The 11,113-nt window shown below is 35.9% G+C and overlaps 1 protein-coding gene across 1 annotated transcript; it reads right to left on the bottom strand.

The window, feature by feature from the left end:
- Positions 1–363: 363 nt before the first annotated feature.
- On the bottom strand, positions 364–5,320 carry LOC108365007 (uncharacterized). Its single transcript, XM_017618902.1, has 8 exons — positions 5,069–5,320; positions 4,388–4,699; positions 3,280–3,476; positions 3,002–3,178; positions 2,801–2,947; positions 2,587–2,727; positions 2,400–2,522; positions 364–466 (listed from the first exon to the last, which is right to left on the bottom strand). The coding sequence occupies exons 1-8, from the start codon at positions 5,318–5,320 to the stop codon at positions 364–366; spliced, it is 1,452 nt and encodes a 483-aa protein (XP_017474391.1).
- Between the last annotated feature and the right edge of the window lie 5,793 nt (positions 5,321–11,113).

The raw sequence follows: 11,113 nt of genomic DNA, 5'->3' as shown, positions 1-11,113 counted from the left end.
AGCAAAGAGACTACTATTATTTGGGTATTCAATTAACTGTTTGGGTGCGCTCTTTGTTGAATTTTTTTTAAACTTTCTATAATTTTCTATGCGCACCACTTTTCTACACTATTTTTGTTATTTGAATTTCTTTCTTCACTTTCTTGCGTTGTGATTCTCTCTACGTAATACTGCAATTCTCTCTGTTACGCTCTGCTTTTGTGTTAATCCTAAAAATTTGTTTTCAAATATTTGTTATATTTTCATCCTAATGTGTTCGTGTATTGTCGCCTTCGTTGTTTGTTTCGTTGATTGCTATGCTATGGGGATGTGGATTCGGCAAAAGGCGAAATTTTGGTTGTTTAAATTTTTTTGATTACACGATTAATAAACGATCAACAAATTATTCTCGTTGAATCCGGCCGAGTGGCCTGCATTGCGTACGATGAAGCACGAACCATCAAAGTGCATACGTTTCTCGTTGCGACTGTGAATAGATAAACAAAAGGCTTTAGTTCAAGTAAAAGTAAAAAATAGTATAACACAAATTTTAAGAAAATTCTAAGAGGTTTGTATTTGCATACGTATGTCTAAATGTGAAGCTCAGAAAAGTTGGAATGGATTATAGAATATAAGCTGATCTGCGCACCGTGTGTTTGCCAGAAAAATCTTGATCTGATATTTGTCTGTGTAATCGAGGTGATTAAAAACGAGCTTTGATTGAGATTATATTTATGTGTCTACTTACTTTATGTTATTATGTGAACGCTGTACAAAAAAGCGCCTAACGATATGTTTACACAGTAAAAAGTTAATAAAAGGACAGTTCTGTAAAAATCAGGTCATTAGGCGGGAAAAGAAAAATCAGTCGGAATACTTGAACTCGACCCTGAAATTAGGACATATCCTGATAAATCAGGACGTCTGGTCACCCTAATTTTAAGTGGTGTTTCAAATGAATTGCTTAAAAGTATTTTAATATGTCTATTTTTCAGCTTTTGTTTTGTGGGATTCAACTTTTTTCTAGCGGATTTTTATAAAAACCTGGATTTGTTTACTCGAAAATAGTTAGCAGCACTGCCAGGAACATATCAATATAAATTAAATATATAATAAATTGAGATGGAGCGCTTTAGAACTATTTTCTGAGGTAGGGCATTCTTTATCCAAAGTCTGAAATGGGGCATTTTTCTACCGTTTACTGAAATAGGGGGCTTCCGAAACGCCAGCGCAGGTGCGGAAAACAACTTTAAAGGCCGACCAATTTATTAAATAGGACAAAAAAAATCAATTTTAGGGGCAAAAGGAACAATTTTCAAAACAGTCAACTACAAAAGAAAATTTTTAGTATTAGGGTAATTCCAAAAACAAAACCTTATTTGTTCAAACATAAATAATAACTAAGCTGTAGTTGGGATGTGCGTCGAAAACGGGAAGCTCCTGCTCGTCAAATCCAATACCAACACGTCGCCTTCCGCCTCAACTTGCGAGACTCCTAAAACTTCCTGCTCAACTACAGCTGAAGTGCACCAGCGCGCTGCTCCCAGTCCGGGCCTCAGTGCCGGTGCTGTTGATGTAAGATCAATTAGCTCCGGCCCGCAAATTCCGATAATAAATTTTTCACTTTCGCGGACGGCACCACGGTGCACACAAAGAAACACCATAGGGGTATTCTCTGAGTTTTGCAAAGCCCTTGCATGGTGCACAAATTGCACGGATTGCACGGATTGCACGGTAAAAACCGGTTTTCGTATGGGACAGCTTTGCAAACCGTGCAATCCGTGCACCGTGCAAGGGCTTTGCAAGACTCAGAGAATACCCCTCATGTCTTTTCCCATCGTCATCCCAGTGCACAACAGATGTGCAGCGATAAGGGAAAAAGGCGACGTCCCTATTGTGGTTTTCGCGTCATCTCTTCCTCCTATTTTTTACTATTGGTCGCTAACGATATATACATGCAGTGAAACTGCTATCTTATCAACCCACAGTAGTGACTAAGGGACTTAAAATATGCCCAGCTCCGCCGATGGCAGTAATCAGCTGAATAAGTGTTTATCATAATTTTCCGAGGCTTACGGCATAGATTAAACAAAATTTAGTTTAGGAGCAATAACCGAACACCAAAATAGTAGCCTTATAGTTCATTTCCACCAAGCCTTAACTGCAGTTTAGTCCTATTGAAATAGGGTGACTACAACTTCAAGGGGGGTAATTGCTCATGCTAAGTGCAAGCAAACAAAAGTAAAAAAGCAAAAAGTAAGAAATAAACCCTACCTTACCTGACCTCTTAACTGCAGTTAAGCCTTTACTGGAACGATATCATGCTCATACTTGTCGGATTTTGAAACTTTTACATCATTATTTTACCATTCGCGATTTGCGACAAATAACGGTACTCTATTAAGCCATTTATAACTTACCGAACAAACAAATGCGATGTTTTGCCCAAAGAGGCTGTGCAATGAATTCCCGGAGTAGTCAAAGTGGCCGAACCATTACCTGGACTGGTGCGAATCAAGCACTTGTTATGCGTGCGTGTTAACCTTAAAAAAAGGCAAAAAAGTAAAGTTCATAAAACTTTGAGATAAATCATATAAAATTAATTACTTCACGAGCCCATCAGCAGCTTGAGTGATACGGAAGCCATTTATCTCGTAGATTTCAGTGCCTTCATCGGTGCATGAGTATGTGGAGTTTTGTATAACTTCATTAGCATCTTGCACATAGGATGGACCATGGCGCGAGTCACTAAAGTGTGCAAAGTATCAAAAGGATTTTTTTTAGCAAAAATATCAAAGTGGATTTAGTAGTTTACACGCACTCATAAAACACCGTCAAAGTGTAGTCCTTCGTGAGATCAGTGAAGGTGTCGGTGGTGGTGCGTGTGCCAGCTGTGTCGACGAGATAGATCAACGCGCAAGATTCGCTGGTGAAACTCACGCCCTTGTACCACATTTTGGCATAGCGGCTGCGAAGGAGTAACAATTAATTACTTGGATTTCATTCAAATTAATTAGCTTACACATAGTTGTTGGTCTTCATGCCGTCATAGGTGACAATCTCGACCTTGGAGCCGCTTTGCAATATGCGTCCATTTGGATGGATTAGCGCCGAGTTGCTGCAATTGCGTGACAATGCAATGGCCACCATGCTGCGTTGATTCAGAACGCGTACAGCTTTGTCCAATGTCATATCGATGCTGTTTTTTGGCAGAAATTTAAAAAAAAAATTGATTTAAAAAACTCTCCTTCTATTTTTGTAAAAAGTAGATTTGGCAGACATTGCGCTTTAACAACTAACCGTATTCCATCGCGCAGACGCAGCTGAATGGTGCCGTTAGTCATAGCAATTGGACCCGCTCCTGGGCAGGGTGGTGGTGTGGGGTTCTCGTACTCGGCACCACGGTGACTACCGCTCAAACGCCCCACAGCATAAGGTGGTGGCGGCATCGGTTGAGGGAATTGTTGGGCATGATGCGAAGGTGACATTGCAGTCGGCTGTCAAAAGGGTTAATTTTAGAGAAATTTCATTATAATAGACTAAAGTAATGCGCATGGAATTTGTTAAGCGATTTTTCAAAGGATAACGCACTCCTTCATTTGCGATATGTTGCCAAAACACATCCATATTGCATGGATAATTTTGTTGTGGAGCACTTTTACTTTTGAAAGGGAAAATTATCTCCACTGGAAACTATTCGTTACCAGTTAGCCTTCCACCGCCCTAATCCAAAATCGAAATCTGTAGCGATTAAAAATCGATATCCATAATGATAACCTTACCGAAAAAAGTCATACCAAACTTTGTGGATATCTATAGCGGCTACGATAAAAATAATGTTATCGATAACGATTTCTGTTACATTATCGATAACAACAGCGATGACGCGATTACTACAATCAAAAATGAATCCTTTGTGAATTTATGCATGCTTGTGTAAGAATTAAAAAAAAAAGCTGTGGGGTAAAATATATTAGCAACTTTCCTTGTATCGCATTAGCTTAACCTTAAAATAGAAAATCTGGAATTTCACAACGGTCGTTTAACTTATAAATTACAAAGATACTTATCGGAAAATCTCCTTCTTTGCAACTAGAACATGACCAAGACTTAGAATTGAGTCGATTCTGCATTTCTGTTAGGTTTTTTTTTAAATAATTTGCCATTGGGAGAGGTATAATCGCTAAACCGATGGACAGCGAAAATGAATGCACCTACAATATTTTGTATTTAAGTTTTTAAATCTTTTTATTTATTCATTGTAACTTTTATTAAAACTTAAAAAAAAAGAGTCCATACCGAACACCTTTCCTTTGTCATATTCGCTTAACTTCGAAAATATTAAAGCCTTCAAATCTCGAGGGTTCTAAATTTACACATTGACGAAATACTTTAGCATATGGCTTACCATGCGGCAGATATCGTTCTCAAATCCGTAAATCGGCGATGGTGGTGGCGCTACAGGATAGCGAGCGTTGAATACGCCCCTTGTCATGCCACCACTGCGTCCCGTTAATGGAGATTCATAGCCGCCGTAGTGATGCGGTGAGGCAGCACTCATGTGCACCGGAATGGACATTTGACGCGCCTGGAGTGCGGCCGATGGTGTGGACGTCTCCTTCGGTGTCATGCCGCCACCACCAGACCCGGTATTGCCGGCAGAGACCAATGAGCGTTGTTGCTGTGAAACAAACGGAGCAGCGCTGGCATTGAAGCGAGACTGCAAAGCAAAAATAAAAAAATTAAGAGCAAAATAATTTCGCAACAGAAGAGTTGCTTAAGAGCGCCCTTGACAAAGAGAATGAACAAACAAAAATTGTAACCAAAACAAAAGCTGAGAGCGTAATTCCGAAAAATGCGGCTTGACAATCAGCTGACAGATATCGACAGCCAGCCATTTTTATGCGTCTGACAGCTGATTGACGTGCATTGCATATATATATATTTTTTTCTTGCTTGCACGGGGCAGATGAATTTCCGCTGTCAGAAATTAAATCGAAACAACTGACACATCTGATTTCCGGCGCTAGCTGTCATTCATGTCATTGCCAAGAAAAGTGTGGATGTTAAGGCAAAAGTGCTGACTCACCGATGATGGCGTTATGGCCGTGAAGACAGAACGTTGGCGCACTCCATTCGGGGCCTTGGTGGGCGAGCGTAGAATGTTATTGATCTTCTCATTCATATTGACGCGTGCCAGGAAGTCTTCGGTGTTAAAGCCAATGACGCTGCTAACCGGCAGCGATGGGGTTTTCGGTGTTTCCGGTTGCACTGGCTTCGGTTTCTCCTCCACTTGATCCTTGGTGCTTGCATTTATCTCCGTTACGTTTTCGGAATTCATTTTTTACGCAATTTCCTAATAAAATTAGCTGCTTACTATTCTGCTCAGCAATGCTACTGGAAAATTCCTGCTTTTGATAGATGAAGATGAAGGCGATGGGATGGGATGTTGTTCCCGGGCGTGATGCAACACGGTGTTTCTGTGTGTATGTGTGTGTGTGTGTGTGTGTGTAGAAGCGTTTGCTGCTGATACGCGAACGCGAAATTTTTGTACTTTCCGTATCTTTGTAGTGTTTGACGGTCTGCGAAAATGATTTGCAAGCGGCGCGTTACGTTTTGCGTTTTTGTGAAAGAAAACTTTATTGGTACGTTACGGAGAGAGAAAAAACAGAAATTCGAATTTTTATTGCATGTGGCTGCGTGCGTAAAAAATTTTCAACTGAACAGGAAATGTTGAAAATTTTTAAAGTTGGAAAAAAATTTTTTTTGTCAAAATGACTTTTGTTGAAATAAATTTCAAAGGTTGCTACACAATTTTGAAAGCTGTGGCCAATGCAATTTCACTTATCGGCGTAGCAGTGTCGAGTGGCATGGCGTGGAACAGCTGATATCGGGGCGCAGCTGTTTATTGTTGATAAAATGCGGCTGGGGAAATTTGTGGATGACAGAAGCACATATGGAAAAATTCTCAGCTGAAATTGCTATGAAAACAAAAGTGTGTGTGCGAGTGTGTTTTCGCTATTTTGAAAATGTATATTCGCTGCTGTTTACAAAAAGAACACTGCACAGCACCGCTGTTAACGTTTTGTGTGCATAAATTTAGGCGCAAGGTTTTTATTTTATGTAGTTAACAGATGCAAAGTCGAAAAACATGAATGTTAAGTCTAGGAAGTCTAAAGTAAGTATCAAGTTAATACTAAAATAGATCATGACGTTATCAGAAATGGTACTTTTCGTACGTGTCGCTCTAGGAAGTTGAGTAGTTGAGTGTGCTGCATGCATTTGCATGGAGAGCGCCAGAAAGGCAATCCTTGCTACGACTCAACTTTTGACGCAAGTAAGCGCGGCTGATTTTTGTTTTCATACGCAATACCTCTACGTTACGTACGCTACTTCCTTATGCCTGGGTTATAATGGTGGGAGTGTCAAATTTTAGAAAAAGGCTACTTACAAAACCTTTAATAATTGAATAAGTAAGCCGAATTTTTAAATATATACATAAGTTCTTCAATTATGATTTTTTCACATATGGGTCAATCCATGTCAAATCGACCAATGTAGATCAAAAGTAGTTTTTCGTACTTACAAAATTAAACTTTGTGTCCTTGGTATTTGATAAACAAAACTTCAAACCAAGCAACGGTGTCTTCTGTTTTTGTAAAAAAATTAACAACAACTGCTTAGCAGGCGGTGAAAGTCGTTATCTGTGAGTGAAATATCGGAAACGATTTTGTATGCTGTTTTTAGCTATTTACGAACAATCATATTTAATTAATATTTACCTAAAAAATTAACCAAACAGAAATAAATAGAAAAGTAATTAAATATAACTGTTTTCTTTTATATATATGTATATATATTTTTTTTTAGTGAAAAATACATACTTCCGATGTACCCTGTAATTAATATATTTTTTTCTTAAAAATGATATTTGAATATGCTTTTAAAATGTATTGCCGTATTTGCCCGTGTTCAGACTATCAAAGATTGAAATGGGGTTTTTCGAGGTACTTATTATACTGCGGGTAGTGAACTATTTACCATTTGAAAGGGGAGAACTCAATAAAGAGAGGAAATGCAAATCTGTTTAAAATTTTGTTGCTACAAAGGCTGCTCCATTTCACTTTTCAGCAGACAAATTAGGAAATTCAGGGCATTTATGTTTTCAATTGAAATTAATATATTTTGGCAATGTTTTTTGTTTTTTAATTAGCCACTCTATAAATTGCATTTGTACTAGGTATAATTTTTTTCTTCAATATACATATTAAAAAAATAAAACTGCATTCAAACATTAAAAAAAAGTGGCCCCTTATGACCCATCGGTCGCCAATCAATAAAAAAATTATTAAGAAAATGAGCAATGGCTGGAATTGACCATTTTTGATTTGGATAAATTTTAGTCAGAACTTTTCTTTTATCATATAACGAAGTTCCACCAAAGAAAAAACAAAATACAAAATTCGGAAGTTAAAACTTTCAAAATATCACGATTTCACGGATTTTTCAAATGTATTTTTCTGATGCAAAAATAGTTATGGTCTCATTTCAAAGAAGATATTTGTTTGTACACAACCCAATATTACAAAAAAAAAAAATAGAAAAATAACAGAAGTCTGAAATTTTAGAAATTGTAAGTGCAAAAACTTGCATACATTTTTTTTATAATACTTCTAACTGATCTTAAAATATCCTGACATTTTCAAGAAGGTGTTCTTTAAAGAGATATATGCGTTTTCGAACATTGAAAAAAACTTTTTTGCGAACTCTAAATTAAAAATAAATTTAAACTAAATACAATTTTTTTAACATATGTAACTTCTTTAAGAGTTGAAAAAAAAAAATTTCTTTTTCAAATACAAAAATTCATATCTATCTTTAAAAAAGCACCTTCTGGAAAATTTGAGGATCTCTTAAGATTTCCGAATTTTTTTATTTCAAAACTCTATAAATTTTCATATTTTATCGATATTTTTTAAAAAATTTTTTTATAGCCCCAAATATCACCTTAAAAACGAGACCAGAACCGTCTTTGTTAATATAAGAGTTTATTTGTATTTACCAGATTAACTTTTATTTAGTCTCATTAAGAATAATGATCCATTCTCAAGAAATTATGTGAAAATGAGGCAAATACTTCGAATATTTTGTTTTATATTACCTTTTTTTTATCAAAAATACATGAAATGTGCCGTTATGAATTAAAATGAAGATTGAACAAAGGACGAATTTCGCATAAATACAGCCGCTTCCAACCGATTGTAATTTCAATATTCATAAAAGATGATCCTTAACCACATTCGGCATTCAAAAGTTGAACTTAATTGCCAACGATATCATTTAATTTGATTGCGATATAATCAGAGTAAAAGGACAAGGTATAAAGCAATACATACATATGTAATGCCAAAGACAATGAAAGCGACGTGGAAATGTCAACAACTGTCAAGTGCAGCTACATAAGAACTTCATACAAATGTACATATGTATATATGTATTTCACGGGCATTCAAGCACTGCTAACAACTTCCGCAAAGCCTTTCGTTGGTATGAAACTGAATCGTTGTCAAACAAGGACTTTCGCCATTGTTCAGGACTCAAAAGTGCTCAGATCCCAGCTAGCACATTTGCCAGACAATTTCTGATATCAGATAAGTCGGAATAAAATGTTGACAATTTAGACAAGTCTTACAGGTTTCGTACCGATTTCTGGGCGTAATGTCTGGAGAATTTCATTTATTTCCTTATCCGATATATCTGATCGAATTATGTCCGTTTTCGGGCATACACGTCTGATAATTCTTATTTTCCATGATTATTTGGTCAGACCTCTTTTAGATATCTGTCAGAATCGTTGGTAATTAAGTCAGAATTTCCCACGTCGTGTCGGTTAGACTTCCTGTCCACCTCTGCATACGCTTCTCTGACCGATATCGGCCAAACTCATACAGATTTCTGACCTTTTTGCGGACGAGTCTGACGGATATCTAACAGATTTCTGGCAATTTTGATAGCTGGGATACAACTTAGGTATGCAAATGGATATGTACATACATATGTATGTACGTACGTAAGGTACCACCATAATATTGAAATTGACTTTCCTTTTATGGTGATTACTCTGGTTATGACTTTTGATACTGAAAATGACCATACATGAATACCTTCATATGTATGTATGTATGTATGTGTGCACAATATGTATGTTTATATGTACAACGATGTGATTACGAATATACTATTTTAATGACATTTATGGTGCGATAGCATATGCAATTTTTGTTATTGTAAATACATATTTATTGGCGATGATTCAAGGTATTTGGTGGTTTGACTTGTAAATATGGTTACAAAATTGCTTTGTATATTTATTTATAAATACAAATGTTATAATCAACAATAATACAGTCTTTTTCAATTCAGTCTATAATATCAAGCTTAATATCTTAGCTAAATGTGTTTAGGTAAGGTCAACTAAGATTATACTTACGCGCTTATCACTCAAACTGACAAAATTATAAAATTTGGGTAAAAGTGCTGAAATATTTTTTGTTTTAGTTAACTGAAGCCTAGGAAGTAAGAATTTGCTAATGCCAAGTTAATTAAACTTTTAGCTTCCGCACCAGTTGAGAAAAAAGAAAGGCTTGGCGATTAAGGTATAAATAATAAAGGAAAGTGTTTGATATTTTTTGGCTTTGATTTTCATTAAAATGCATTTATATCAGTAGGGATTGATGAAAGCATCAATCAAAGAAAAGATGAGTTAATCCGATAGGTGGCGCAGGAGTCCAAATATTTGAAAAACCCGTATTTATAGTCCAATTTGGTTCATATTTAGAACATATATTAACTACATGAAAAGGAATATCTGTAGAAAACATTTTGCTGATAGGTGGGGCATGAGCCGATATATTAGGTAAATCGGTATTTATGGTCCGATTTCGTTCATATTTACAAAGCTTGTCTTAAAAATATTTGTTTTTACTAATAACTTATTTGTTCTAAAAACACATCCATTGGTTTTCGGCTCTATGAAAAATAATAAAAAACAATGATATGCTTAATTAGAATTTGAAAACAATGACGAAAAAGATCAAAGTCGAAAATGCTAGTTTTGACATAAACAGGCAAGGCTGCCTTCAGGCCGCCTTTACATTTTCTCATCTAAACCACGATTGGTTTTCTTTTCATAGGCACAGAGAAAACACAGCTAAGACAGACACTTTCTCGCATTAACTATTCAATTTTGGAACGAATCTATCCAATATAACTTGGTTATTTAATCTTTAAAATTTGACTTTCACTGGAATATATTTTTGAGGATAAATGACTATACCCTGACAAGGTCACAGTAAATCATGTGTAAATTAAATATCTACTAAAACATTCCAGGTGCTTATCATAACTATAGATACGGCGTTTATATAAATTTGGACTATTTACTTTTTTTGTTAAAAAAAGTGGTTCATTCAATAAAAAAACCATATACAACTTATTGCACATATCATTTCACTAAGTTTCTTGTTACGGCAATCAAACCTGGGACCATTCAAATAGCAGCACACATATGTACACACTCAGCTTCCGCCGGAATACGTTGGCGAAAATTCAGTTTTAATACCAAAAAAAATTACAACTAAACTAATGTTTTTTCGGACCTTTTAAGAATATAAAAAATCTACGGAAATTAAAATCGTTTTCTATACTTTTCCGAATCAGTGTGCAAACTTAATTTTTTTTTTTATATGCGGAAGAATTGAGAAAAAATGCGGTACATTCGAGTAAAATGCGGTAAATTTTAATTTTTCAACATCAATATACATAAATACATATCTGGGCTCGTCAAATAAACTAACCTTAATCGAGATAGACCATAACATTTTAGCGATTGACTAACCATAGGTGTAACTCAAGATGTCATCTTAATAGAAACCTCATAAGCATATACAATTTTTCAAGGGAAGCTTAATATTTTTAACTCAAAGTCAAACCTTCTAAAGTCACTTAAGCTACTTTAATTGACGGGGGTGCAGATATGTACATACATACATATCGCACACCTATGTATCCATTTTACGGCGGTGACTCTCCAACGTGGGATGGCCAAATTCAAGATGATAAGTCCGGTAAATAA

This window comes from Rhagoletis zephyria, unplaced genomic scaffold, assembly GCF_001687245.7.
Source record: "Rhagoletis zephyria isolate East Lansing unplaced genomic scaffold, Rhagoletis_zephyria_1.1 Rzeph_scaffold_01744, whole genome shotgun sequence".
NCBI lineage: Eukaryota > Metazoa > Arthropoda > Insecta > Diptera > Tephritidae > Rhagoletis > Rhagoletis zephyria.
The sequence above is the reverse complement of the archived record's forward strand: the minus strand, read 5'-3'. Positions and strand labels throughout refer to the sequence as shown.